The 13,997-nt window shown below is 55.8% G+C and overlaps 1 protein-coding gene across 10 annotated transcripts in view; it reads right to left on the reverse strand.

The window, feature by feature from the left end:
• Positions 1 to 13,997, reverse strand: part of TUBGCP6 (tubulin gamma complex component 6) — a 28,028-nt gene that overhangs the window by 5,656 nt on the left and 8,375 nt on the right. For 5 of the 10 annotated variants that reach the window (XR_013524367.1, XM_054242787.2, XM_078343953.1 and 2 more), the window contains exons 3-13: positions 9,737 to 9,947; positions 5,450 to 5,623; positions 4,096 to 4,217; positions 3,217 to 3,295; positions 2,977 to 3,086; positions 2,607 to 2,698; positions 2,371 to 2,510; positions 2,125 to 2,274; positions 933 to 1,014; positions 754 to 842; positions 565 to 680 (exon numbers count right to left, since the gene is read on the reverse strand). Coding sequence is in view for 8 of the 10 variants with exons in the window: in XM_054242787.2 (XP_054098762.2) it covers positions 565 to 680; positions 754 to 842; positions 933 to 1,014; positions 2,125 to 2,274; positions 2,371 to 2,510; positions 2,607 to 2,698; positions 2,977 to 3,086; positions 3,217 to 3,295; positions 4,096 to 4,217; positions 5,450 to 5,623; positions 9,737 to 9,947 (1,365 nt within the window). In the remaining 2 variants the exon portion in view is untranslated. Of the gene's footprint in view, positions 1 to 564; positions 681 to 753; positions 843 to 932; positions 1,015 to 2,124; positions 2,275 to 2,370; positions 2,511 to 2,606; positions 2,699 to 2,976; positions 3,087 to 3,216; positions 3,296 to 4,095; positions 4,233 to 5,449; positions 5,624 to 9,736; positions 9,948 to 13,997 lie in introns of all 10 variants that reach the window. The other 5 variants (XR_008475405.2, XM_078343948.1, XM_054242784.2 and 2 more) reach the window with 1 other exon arrangement.

The following is a 13,997-nucleotide window of genomic DNA, read 5'->3' on the forward strand; positions in this document are numbered from 1 at the left end:
GTTGCAGTGAGCTGAGATTCCACCCAACATTGCACTCTGGCCTAGACGACAGAGGAAGACTCCATCTCAAAAAAAAAAAAAAATAGTAAACAAAAAACACCCTCTTCGTCAGACCAATAACAGACTTAAAAATAAATAAGGGACCTATTTATTTATGTTTTAAAGATGGGGTTTCACCATGATGGCCAGGCTGGTCTTGAACTCCTGACCTCACGTGATCCACCCACCTCAGCCTCCCAAAGTGCTAGGATTATAGGCGTGAGCCACTGCACCCGGCTGGGACCTATTTAGAAAGAAGATAAAGAGGATCCCAAACAGCACACAGGCCTTGCTCAGACCCTAATCCACACAAACCACCCACAAGGCAACACTTAGGACGGGTGCGGACGCCTGCGTATGGCAGAATGGTCACAGCCACTCTGGGTTCAGCATGTTGGTCTTTCTACCTTAATGTATGCCTGAAGGCTTCCAAAATACAAAGTAAAATCATCAGTAAGATCAAAGCAGAGCTCCGGCGCCCCTGCCGCACCTGCACCCCTGGGCCTGGGGCCCCTGCTGCCCTACCTCGCCTTCCTCTCCAGCTCCTCCTCCAGGGACTTCAGCCTCCTCTCCCTGTCTCGGAGCTCACGGGCGTAGCTGAAGTCGTCATCCAGCTCCTCCTGCCTGGCCGCCTGGCGTCGCTATAAAGCACACACAGCCTGGGCTGTGAAATCAGGACTTAGGCCTGACCCCGCAGGGACAGGTCTCACCCACCTCCTGGTCCTTCACAAACTGTTCCTTCAGCCTCTGAAACTGCTCGCGCTTCCGGGCATCCAAGGCCATCCGCTCCGACATCTGCCGGTCTGCATTGGGAAAATAAGGGGCACACAGTCACAAGGAGGCCCCAGCAAGGCCCCCCGGAACTGCAGAAGGGAGGACTTGGGGCCACTCACCACTCAGTGCACTCAGGACCCTGGAGGCTGCTTCCCGGGCATGAGCGATTAATTCCTGTTTTGCAATTTCCATACGTAATTCCTAAAAAAGACAATTGGTAAACAAAGCACGCTGGCCAGGCGCAACAGCTCATGCCTGTAATTCTAACACTTTGGGAGGCTGAGGTGGGTGGATCGTGCGAGCTCAGGAGTTCCAGGCCAGTCTGGACAACATGGTAAAACCCCATCTCTACAAAGATACAAAAATTAGCCAGGTGTGGTGGCGGACGCCTGTAGTATCAACTACTTGGGGGATGGGCTGAGGCAGGAGGATCCCTTGAGCCTGGGAGGTGGAGGCTGCAGGGAGCCATGTTGGTGACACTGCACTCCAGCCTCCTGGCCGACACAGTGGGACCCTGTCACGAAGAAAAAAAAAGCAAACTAGTCCTCTGACCCCTCATCTTGGACACGTTTGGGATCAGGGCTGGCAGGCAAGACACAGCCCAAGGGTGAGAGGAGGGCACCGAGTGATGGCAGGACACCCCTCCCCACCGCCCCGTCTCTCAACAATGGCAAGGCTGGCTCCAGGCCACGGACTGAAGCTGACCAGCTCTCACAGAGACATCTGGGGGTTGAGGACCCCAGGCTGTGTGTCCATCCCGGAGGGAAACCAAGGGGCCTCAGAGAGGAGAGGGAGCTTCCCTGCTCAGCCTCTTGGGCCTGCCCCTGCCCAGGCCAGAAAGCGTGTTCCTGGGAATGGCACCAAATGTACCACTGAGCCCCTCCCCGAGGACGCAGGAGAGGTGGGGCCCGTTTCTGACACATCATCCCTTCCCAGTAGGAGGGGAGCTTGCAAAGGCCACCTGAGTGTAGAACCACACACCTGCCGCCCTGGAGCACGATCGGGACTATCTGTCCACAGCCAGCAGGCCCAAGGGAAGCCCCAGTGGAGCTTCCCAAGCCAGCAAAGCCTGGGCTTCAGGCTGAGCCACCCAGACCCAGGAGGAGAGGACAGAGCCCCTCCCTGGCATCTGGCTCCAGGACATTCGTCTCAACTCCCCCTTGGCACCCACCCACCCACACCACCAGAACAGAAAATGCCAGAAGGGGGCCCCCCATCTTGCACGGCCCTCACGTCCTCCCCACCAGCCTGAAACCCCAGGAAGCAGAGGCAGACACAAAGAAAGCCCCCAAGACCTGTGGTGCCACGCACCTTCTCCTCCTTGCTGACAGAGCTGTGGCGGGCCACTCTCTCCATGCGCCCAACATAGACGGCACAGTCCTTCTCAATCTCCTTCAGCTCCTCCAGGGAGAAAATCACTGAGATCCGGGGAACAGGGACGTCGGACCAACAGAGGTAATGCTGCCAAAGGGTATGCAGGCACAGCCACTGGCACTCAGCCCTGGCCTCAGCCGTGGCCCCGGCCCCTCCCTTCCCTGCGCAGGAGCCCCTCCTCACCCGGGGACAGCAGAGCTTCAGCAGGTTGATGGTCTTCCCACAGACATACACGTCGTGGGCAATGTGCTTCAGAAACACAGGAACACAGTCCTCCACCTCTTTGGAGATGAGCACGTAGCCATGGGTCCAGTATGACTTATCTACGGTGGGGAAATACCAGCATGGCTGGCATGACTGTGGCCCTGAACCCAGGCCCACAGGCACGGAGCCCCGCCCTGTAGCCAGCTGCCACCTACCTCGGAAGCTGAGGTACTCGTGGTTCACCTGAATCATGAACTCGCCGTACGTGTCTCTGAACACCCCACTGTACACCCAGTCGTGGATGAAGCTGCAGTGGGAGAGCAGCAGGGGTGGGTGTGGTCAGTGGAGAGGTGGGTGGGGCCAGCAGTGAGGAGAGGGGGCATGGCTGTCCATGGAAGCAGGGGTGGGGCATGCTGTCCATGAGGGTTTGGGGTAGGGGGTGGGGGATTCCTGCCCAGTCCACCTATCCTGCTCTCCCCTTCCTGTGTGAACCCCACATTCAACAGGTGTCTTGACAAGGGGCTGCTCTCAGATTTCTGCCTGGTGGGAGTGTACGCCAGCCCAGCCCCCCAGCCCGCTGCCCACCGCGTGTAGGGCTCGCAGCTGGTCTTCAGCAGGGACAGCAGCACGGGGTAGTGTTCATTGCTGCAGTTGTGCAGCGCCTCCTGGTAGAGGTAGGACAGCAGCTTCACGCCCTGCAGATGGCAAGGGGGGGCAGCTCAGTGAGGTGCACCCCTGCCAGCAGCAGCCCCCCAGGGACACACTCAGCCACCCCCTATCCTGGAGCCCACCAGGCCGCATGCTCCACAGGGACGCAGGACTCACAGTGGGAAACTCGGCCCTGGGCCCTCCTCCGCAGGTGCCTGGGAGTGCACCACCAACACCACAGAGCTCGGCCAGGTACCTAGACCCAGAGGCAGGATCAGACCAGGTGACTGGGCTCAGGGTCCCCAGGCCTGGATCAGACTGTGAGCAAAATCTCCATAAATCTTCATGCTCCCTGGAGCAACTGACTTTAGATGTTGGCCTTAAAAACCAGATGGACCCTAGTGGCCCTGCAGGACTCACGCCCAGCCCTGTGCTGTCCACACAGACCCCACTGACGTACCCACACCGAACAGGCACCTCCCTCCCAGGCGCTGGCCAACACCCAAATCACCCTGATCCTCCCACTTCCTCACCCGACATGGGGGCTGCACCTGAGAGCCCCTCCCATCCACAGTGGCACCGAGCATCTGCCACAGCCCGCTTTCCCCGCCCCACAGTGCCTGCCGCTGTCTCAGTCCTTGGGTCTCCTCTGGGCTGCCACACTGCTCCTCTGCTTGGAAGGTTGTCCCACCAGCTCCCGCCCCCCCAACCTCATTCTTCCTTCTCCAGCAGCACTTGCCAGCGGCCCCCCAGCCTGGCTGCTCACTAACCAGCTTGTGTGCCAGATGCCACAGCCCCAGGGACCCTGAGTACTGATTAGGCAGGAGCTGCTGGGCCTGGAGGGCCTGGATGGACCAGCTGTCGTGGGCCCAAGGCAGACACACCTGCTCAGCACCTGGCACCTGAATTCAGCAGGGCAAGGACTGTCCAGTCGCCTGCTGAGGGCTCTTCTCACAGGCCCTCCTTGCCGGGGAGCAGGGCAAACCCCCCCACTGCCCAGCAAGCCCCACACCTCGCCCACAAAGTCCCCTGCTCAGCCGCTATGCTGAGGCTCACCTGAGCTGCCGGCCCAGTTTCTTGAAGAGAAAACCAATGGTGAGGAGGCTCAGGGTGGGCGGAGTGGCGAGGACGCAGGCCCGGTAATACTGCAGGTACCTCCTCAGGCCACTGGTGAAGGCCTGTAGGCAAGGGGGCTGGGAGGAGGGCAGCCAGGAACATGGACACAGCCTGCGCCCAGGGCTTGAGGGCACCAGTGCTGGGCACAGCAGTTTGCTCCCTGCCTCAGCTCTGGGCTTCATTTCCGAGCAATGGGCCTCTGTAAGCCACGTCCAGCCACCAGGCCAGGTAGACATTTGGACCTCCACAAGCCATGGCCCACCACCAATCCCTCCTCTCATCTGAGACCAGCTGCCCAGGGACGTGGCTTCGGGATTTGGGGGTGAGGGTAGAAAGAGCAGCTGAGCTCCATGCACAGACACTAGTGCTGGGAGGGCTGCAGCCGCTCATACCACAGTGGTGTTGGTGGCACCAGCATCCTGGGAAACGCCACAGCAGCAGGCGCTGAAGTTCACAGCAACCCTGGACCAATCTCAGTCCACCCACCCCAGGAGCCGCCTGGCCTGGCCAGGCCTGCCAGACAAGCGAGAACCAGTCCGACCCTTCTCAGTGTCCACTGCTGACCCCTTCCTCCACTATCTCCAGCCCTCAAGAACCCCAGAGCTGCTCATCTGCCTAGAAGCTGTCCCCACCCCATGCAGCTCCCACCACGCCTACCTCCTGAGCCCGTCTAAAACCTAAACCTCATTGCATCACCCCACCCTACAGCCCCTGCTGTGGCACCAACAGTCGAAGGCACCAGGGCCGCACGGCTTCTCCTGAGGGCTCTCTGCCCAGCTCCCCAGTACCCTCCTCTCCACTCCCCCAACATCCTGTCATCTGCCTGCCTGTTCTCTCCCATTCAAGGTGCATCCCCCATCCCCTGGGCCTCTACCCAACACATGAGCCAACTTCAAGACTCGCAAACAGCAGATTCCAGAGCCAGGCTTGGCTCAGAACTCCCAGCACCATAAATTTACCCAACTCGAGAGTCCTGCCCTGTCAGTCACCCACAATGTGGATGATGCTCCCACCAAGGTACAGGCAGCAAGAACCCCACTCACTGCCTTGCCTGCCCTGCACACCCTGCCTCCCACCAACCCAGGGCCCACACACATCTGCCCCAGGTTTCCAGTGAGGGAAAACATCATCACTGACCCATCCCTGAAGAGTCACTGTCGGGTTTCAGATGTTAACAAGGAAGTAAAAGGTTTAGACTCTGTGGTCCCGCAGAAGGGCCTCTAAGATTCTCTTTTCCAGAACACATGCACCGTTCTCTCAAAGGTCCGTGACAACCATGAGGCAGAGACCGTACCTGGAACACAAGGCCCTTGCTGTACGAGGAGTCCAGGACAGGCTGCAGAGAGAAGCGGCTCAGGCGCATGTAGCAGGTCCCATACTCGGCCACCTCCGAGAGGAGGCTGCTGATGCTCTCGGGAGACGCTCCTGACACGTGGACGCCCCGCTTCACCATAAAGGCCTGAGCCAGCTACACAGGGGCAGAGGACACAGGTCGCAGAGGACAGGCACCCAGATGCCCAGGAGGGGGCCATCTCCCTCCTCCGCTGTACCCAACCCCACACCGCCTAGAGTGCCCACAGGACCCAAAGGCAAATGCTCAAAAGGCATACCCAGAACTCCTGCACTGAGGAATAAAAACATACAAGCCAAAACAAGGTATAAATTTTCACTGACCACACTGAAAAATACACGTTTAAAACACAAAGTGTAGGAAAAAACAGCACCTTCACAGGACACAAGTACACAGACAGCCTCCTGGGCAGAAGCTATAAAACATGTTTGCCATGAGACCTGCTCATTCTACTCTCAGGGATGAATTAAAAGAAATAATGGAAGATGTACACACGGACTCATCAGAGCACATTCTCTACATGTTTATAACCAGAGAGTGGAAACCCCAACAGACGGCTCACCCACAACCAAAATGTATGGGATGCAGCAAAAGCCCCCCAGGAGGGAAGGTTACAGCTGCAAACACCTGAATGACTAACGAAAAAGATACCAAACCCACAGCAACCCTGTGCCAACTCTAAAGAGATTTTAAAAAGAGCTATCAGGCCAACCACGCTGCTTCTCGGCTATAATCCCAGCACTTTGGGAGGCTGAGGCAGGAGGATCACTTGAGCCCAGGAGCCTGAGACCAGCCTGGCCAACACAGCCCTATAAAAATTGTAAACTAGCCAGGCATGGTGGCTCACGCCTGTAATCCCAGGATTTGGGGAGCAAGGCAGACAGATCACTTCAGGTCAGGAGTTCAGAGCCAACCTGGCCAACATGGCAAAGCCCGTCTCTACTAAAAAGACAAAAATTAACCAGGTGTGGTGGTGTGTGCCTGTAGTCCCAGCTACTCCAGAGGCTGAGGTATGAGAAACACTTGAACACGAGAGGCGGGGTTGCTGTGAGCAGAGACTGTGCCTTCCCACTCCAGCGTGGGCTACAGAAGGAGACTCCATCTCAAAATTTAAAAAATTAAAAAATTAGCCAGCCATGATGGTGCATGCCTGTTGGTCTCAGCTACGCAGGAGGCTGAGGCAGGAGGATCAATTTGAGCCTGGGAGGTTGGGGCTGCAGTGAGTCATCTTCGAACCACTGCACTTGAGCCTGGGTGATCTTGTCTCCAGAAAAAAAAAGAGCAGTTAGGCACGATGACGCACATCTGTAGTCCCAGCACTGTGGGAGGCCAAGGCAAGTGACTCACTTAAGATCAGGAGTTGGAGACCAGCCTGACCAACATGGTGAAACCCCATCTCTCCTATAAACAAAAAGTAGCATGCATGGTGGCGTGCGCCTGTAATCTTAACTACTCAGGAGGCTGAGGCAGGAGAATCGCTTGAACCCAGGAGGCAGAGGTTGCGGTGAGCTGAGATCACACCATTGCACTCCAGCCTGGGGGACAGAACAGGACTCCATCTCAAAAAAAAAAAGGTGGTCAGGCCGGATGTGGTGGCTCACGCCTGTAATTGGGAGGCTGACCAACATGATGAAGCATGGAGACAAGACCAGCCTGACCAACATGATGAAACCCTGTCTCTACTAAAAATACAAAAAATTGGCCTGTAATCTCTGCTACTCAGGAGGCTGAGGCAGGAGAATCACTCGAACCTGAGAGGCCAAAGTTGTGGTGAGCCAAGATTGCGCCACTGCACTCCAGCCTGGGCAACAAGAGCAAAACTCCACCTCCGAAAAAAAAGTTAAATTCAAAACTAGCAGAAGGAAACAAGCAACAATTAGAGCAGAGAGAGAGAGAGCAGGCAAAGCATGGTGGCTGACGCCTGTAACACCAACACTTTGGGAGGCCAAAGTGGATAAATCACTTGAGGTCAGGATTTTGAGACCGCCTGGCCAACATGGTAAAACCCCATCTCTACTAAAAATACAAAAAATTAGCCTAGTGGTGCACACCTGTAGTTCCAGCTACTTGGGAGGCTGAGGCAGGAGAATCACTTGAACCCAGGAGGCGGAGACTGCAGTGAGCTGAGATCATACCACTGCACTCCAGCCTGAGCAAAAGAATGAGATTGCATCTCAAAAAAAAAAAAAAAAAAACCACAGAAAAGGAAAACAATAGAGAACCAAAAAAAAAGAAGTTGGTTCTTTGAAAATATCAAGAAAATTGCAAAGTCTTAGCTAGAATAAGAAGGAAAAAAAATGACTATTTAAAAAAAGAGGCCGGGCGCAGTGGCTCACGCCTATAATCCCAGCACTTTGGGAGGCCAAGGTGGGTAGATCACAAGAACAAGAGATCGAGACCATCCTGGTCAACATGGTGAAACCCCATCTCTACTAAAAATACAAAAAAAAAAAAAAAATTAGCTGGGCATGGTGGCGCACTCCTGTAGTCCCAGCTACTTGGGAGGCTGAGGCAGGAGAATTGCTTGAACCCAGGAGGCGGAGGCTGCAGTGAGCCAAGATCGCGCCATTGCACTCCAGCCTGGGTAACAAGAGCGAAACTCTGTCTCAAAAAAAAAAAGAGAGAGAGAAAAAATTCAAATTAATAAAATCAGAAACAAAAGAAAGAGCTGGGCACGGTGGCTCCCACCTGTACATCCAGCAGTTTGGGAGGGTGAAGCAGGCAGATCACTTGAGCCCAGGAGTTCATACCAGCCTGGGCAACACGGTAAGACCCATCTCTACATTTTAAAAATTAGCCAGGGGTGCCAGGCACGGTGGCTCACGCCTGTAATCCCAGCACTTTGGGAGGCCAAGGTGGGCAGATCAGGTGAGGTCAGGAGTCCGACACCAGCCTGGGCAACATGGTGAAACCCCATCTCTACTAAAAATACAAAAATTAGTAGGGCGTGGTGGTGTGCACCTGTAATCCCAGCTACTCAGGAGGCTGAGGCAGGAGAATCGCTTGAACTCAGGAGGCGGAGTTTGCAGTGAGCTGAGATAGCACCACTGCACTCCAGCTTGAGCGACGGAGCGAGACTCTGTCTTAAAAAACAAAAAAGAATTAGCTGGGTGTGGTGGTGTGTGCCTGTAGTCCCAGCTACACAGGAGGCTGAGGTGGGAGGATTGAGATTGAGGCTGCTGTGAGCTGTGATGGCGCCACTGCACTCCAACCTGGGCAAGAGTAAGACCCTGTCTCAAAAAAAACACCGGAGTGAGGGTTGGTTCCACACAGTAAGGCTATCCCCACAACAGACTCGACGAGCCTGAGAACAGTGTTGCAAACAGGTGCCCTCAGCGCCGGCTGCAGCTAGAGCTTGCTCGTGAGCACTTTTCTGGGGCAGTCACTGGCTGTGCTTCTAGTACACACCGAAGTCTAAGAATGGCCACCACACAACATTTCAGACAAAGGAAAAGGATAAGCACTTACATGAAAAAGCTGCAGGACAAGACTTCATTTTTCTGAATGTATTCATTTACTTTTTTTTTTTTTTATGAGACAGTCTTGCTCTGTCGCCAGGCTAGAATGCAGTGGCCGATGTCAGCTCACTGCAACCTCCACCTCCTGGGTTCAAGTGATTGTCCTGCCTCAGCTCCCTGAATATAGCTGGGATTACAGGTGCCAGCTAATTTTTGTATTTTTAGTAGAGACGGGGTTTCACCTTCTTGGCCGGGCTTGTCTTGAGCTCCTGACCTCATGATTCACCCGCCTCGGCCTCCCACAGTGCTGGGATTACAGGCGTGAGCCACCGAGTTCGGCCTTCATTTACTTCTTAAGTGTCCAGTAAGAGCAGCTGGTGCCAGAATCAGCAAGTCCCGGCCCCATCCCAGAGAGACACCGCAGTCCAGGGAGGAGAGCGCTGCACGTCCCAATCTCGGGACGCGCTTGGCAGGCCAGGTGCTCCTCCCGAGGTGGGAAGGCTCAGAAGACACCTGACACTTCTCCAGGACAGAAGTAGAAACGTGGGGGAGGGACATTTTCTATTGCTTCATCAATGACAATATACATCTTATTGCTCTACTTTTTTAAAAGAACATTAATAAATTACACCTTTCAGAACCAAAATGGGATGACTCTGGCTGTCATCACTGGTGGCCCTTGGAGTTGGCCTTCCCTGCCACTCCCCACTCCCTGAGAGTCTTGTTCTCGGCCAGCCCCACGCTACTGTGACTGGCAAGGAGCACTTCTCACCTGGCAGAGGGAAAACGTGGCAGACACAACCCCAATCAAGACGTTCAGCACATCCTTCACCAGCTCGCACTCCTTCACCAGCACGGGCTGTGGGGCCTGCAGGACGCCCCCGGCAAGCAGCTGTAGCTCCCCAAGGCGAAGCCTGCAGAACTTGTCGAAAGCCTCCCTTCCGGCCTCTGTCAGGTAAGGCTCCTCTCTGTGACCAGGCGGGCTGAGAGGGGGCAGAAGAGAGGCCATGAGCAGACGTGCGACCTGCACCTCAGCACCTGGGTGCTTTCTCTCAGAAATGGACATGAACAGAAGAATGGAAGTTATTCAAAACAAACTCTAAGAAACACAACCAGGTATGACTGTCACTAACCATGCAGCCTTTTGTGGACAATGCTGCTGTGAGTACAAGCACAATCTATTCTATCAGGACAACTCGTGTGGAAGTGTGTCCAGGGTACCTGCCTGGGGTTCTGGGCGTGGCCGGGGTATCCGACTGGCTCAGCCCTGGAAGAGCACCCCAGGCCATGCCAGTGGCCCTCAGGATGGTGACTCACTCATAATGTATTCTGTTAGAAACAAAACCAGATTTGTACACCCATGTCCACAGCAGCATCATCCACACCAGCCAGAGGGAGAGGAGCCTGAGCACCCAACAGAGGAGGAGGATAAACACAGGCAGTCTGTGCAGACCCTGGCCCATCATTCAGCCATAAAAAGGAAGCCAGTTCAGGCACACGCTCCATAGGGATTGTGCTCAAGAACGCCACGAGGAGTGAAAAGAGCCATCACAAAACACTGTGCAACTCCACTTACATGAGGGCCCTACAGCGGCCAAAATCCTAGAGACAGAAAGTGGAGTGAATGGCGAGCTGTTTAAAGGGTTCAGAGTTATCTGCAGATTTACTGTGTGGTAGTGAAAATACACAGCATTACAGAGCTGAACAACTGGTTAAGACGGTAAAAACATAAATTTTACTAACCCACCTCAGAAAAACACAAGAGATGGATACAGAAAAAAAGCTCACGAATTTTTAAAACAGGCAAGGTGGGCTGGTACAGGCAGCCCTGGGCACATGCAACTCTGAGGAATTTGCCTTCCACTGGTGCTATGAGGCTGCAAAACCATGTGTACTGGCACTGCACTGCACACGTTCATGCTCCCTGTACACGCTCATGCACCCTGCACCCCCTGCACTCACGCCCTGACACACACACCCTGCACACATTTGCACACCCTGCGCTCACACTCCCTGCACTCGTGTACCCTGCACACATGCTCCCTGCCCATTTGCACACCCTGCACTCACTCCCTGCACTCATGCACCCTGCACTCACCCTGCACTCATGCATCCTGCACACACGCTCCCTGCACACATTTGCACTCCCTGCACTCACTCCCTGCACTCACCCTGCACTCATGCATCCTGCACACACGCTCCCTGCACACATTTGCACTCCCTGCACTCACTCCCTGCACACTCACCCTGCACTCATGCATCCTGCACACACGCTCCCTGCACACATTTGCACTCCCTGCACTCACTCCCTGCACACTCACCCTGCACTCACTCCCTGCACACTCATGCACCCTGCACTCACCCTGCACTCATGCATCCTGCACACACGCTCCCTGCACACATTTGCACTCCCTGCACTCACTCCCTGCACACTCACCCTGCACTCATGCATCCTGCACACACGCTCCCTGCACACATTTGCACTCCCTGCACTCACTCCCTGCACACTCACCCTGCACTCATGCATCCTGCACACACACTCCCTGCACACATCTGCACTCCCTGCACTCACTCCCTGCACACTCACCCTGCACTCATGCATCCTGCACACACTCCCTGCACACATTTGCACTCCCTGCACTCATACACCCTGCACACTCACCCCACACTCATGCTCCCTGCACACACGCTCCCTGCACTCACACTCCCTGCACACTCGTGCACCCTGCAACACTCATGGACCCTGCACTCCCTGCATCCATACTCCCTGCACTCACACTCCCTGCACTCACACACCCTGCACACACTCATGGACCCTGCACTCCCTGCACTCACACTCCGTGCACACACTAGCACCCCTGCCCTCCCTGCATCCATACTCCCTGCACACTCACACACCCTGCAACACTCATGGACCCTGCACTCCCTGCATCCATACTCCCTGCACACACACACCCTGCACACACTCATGGACCCTGCACTCCCTGCACTCACTCCGTGCACACACTAGCACCCCTGCCCTCCCTGCAAAAACAATCAGCTTCAAAAAACACTTTTACTGGCCACCTCTGCTATGTGAAGGGGGGCTGGAGGGGGGCAGGAGGAAGGAAACAAGCCCTGAGGTGTCCAGTCAGCAGAAGGGGCCTCTCTGGACCCCGGGCACCCACCCAGGCTCCCTCAGGATGAGACAAGCATAGGAAAGACAGCCCCTCAGAACCTGTCTGCCCCTGCATTTCTTCCTGCAGACAGCCTCGGCAGGGGTGCAAGCTGTTGGCACAACCCCGCTTCCCCCTGCAGCCAGTCCCACCCAAGATCCTCCAGGACTGGCCCCCAGCACTGCCATGGCCATGTACCCCTCTGGGTGACTCAGAGCTGAGGGGAAAAAAACCCACAGTGGGAACACGAAGACACAGAGCAGCACCCTGGGGCTACGGAGTGAACACCTACCCCCCCCAGATCCCCAGTAAGAACACAGCCCAACATGTAGCAATACACTTCCCTCAGGTGGGTGGCACATGCAAAAAAAGAGGACGTTCCTGGGTCTGAAAGGCCTCACTCCACCTTAACCCAGCCCTTGCAGCCCAGCAGCAGGGGGGCCGTAAGAGCCTGACGATGCTGGCTCCCAGGGTGGGCCAGAACAGGGGAGAGTGGCCCACCATGAAGTCTTGGGACAGCAGCAGAGTTGAAGGAAGCTCAATTTCTGGCTGGGCAGCAGCTTTTTTTTTAATTTTTAAAATTATACTGTAAGTTCTGGGTTACATGTGCACAATGTGCAGGTTCCATAGGGACACACGTGCCATGGTGGTTTGCTGCATCCATCTCCTGTGGGCAGCAAGCTCTTCAGCCACCTGCTGCTCAGAGGTCATCACAGGAGCAAACTAGCAGGTGGCTGGGATTTAAAAGGAAACAAGATCAAAGGATTTGCCAAAGGAACTGGAACCACAGCATCAGGCTGACAGGATTACAGTGTCAGGGGCTGTGGAATCAGGGAGTAGAGGGCCCAGGGATGTCAACTCAGGTCCAGCCACTGTGTGGCCCTGTGCAGGTCAGCCACTAGACACTGAGATGACCACAGCACTTTCACTCTGCAGGGCCCTGACCAGACAAAGTCCCTATAGAAGCTGCCCAGGCTGTGCTCAGAACACTGCCAGGTGCTCAGCAGAACCTCCTATAGGAACCACCACCAGAGCCCCACAGCACCAGAGCTCCACAGTGTAGGAAACACCACCAGGAACCCACAGCACCAGAGCTCCACAGTGTAGGAAACACCACCAGGACCCCACAGCACCGGAGCTCCACAGTGTAGGAAACACCACCAGGAACCCACAGCACCGGAGCTCCACAGTGTAGGAAACACCACCAGGAACCCACAGCACCGGAGCGCCACAGTGTAGGAAACACCACCAGGAACCCACAGCACCAGAGCTCCACAGTGTAGGAAACACCACCAGGACCCCACGGCACCAGAGCTCCACAGTGTAGGGACCACCACCAGGAACCCACGGCACCGGGGCTCCACAGTGTAGGGAACACCACCAGGAAACCCCGGCACTGGAGCTCCACAGTGTAGGGAACACCACCAGGACCCCACAGCACCAAGGCTCCACAGTGTAGGAAACACCACCAGGAACCCACGGCACCAGAGCTCCACAGTGTAGGGAACACCACCAGGAACCCACGGCACCGGGGCTCCACAGTGTAGGAAACACCACCAGGGCCCCACAGCACTGGAGCTCCACAGTGTAGGAAACACCACCAGGAACCCACAGCACCAAGGCTCCACAGTGTAGGAAACACCACCAGGACCCCACAGCACCGGAGCTCCACAGTGTAGGGAACACCACCAGGAACCCACAGCACCGGGGCTCCACAGTGTAGGGAACACCACCAGGAAACCACGGCACCGGAGCTCCACAGTGTAGGGAACACCACCAGGACCCCACAGCACCAAGGCTCCACAGTGTAGGGAACACCACCAGGAACCCACAGCACCGGAGCTCCACAGTGTAGGGAACACCACCAGGAAACCACGG

Source organism: Callithrix jacchus, chromosome 1 (genome assembly GCF_049354715.1).
Source record: "Callithrix jacchus isolate 240 chromosome 1, calJac240_pri, whole genome shotgun sequence".
Lineage (NCBI taxonomy): Eukaryota > Metazoa > Chordata > Mammalia > Primates > Cebidae > Callithrix > Callithrix jacchus.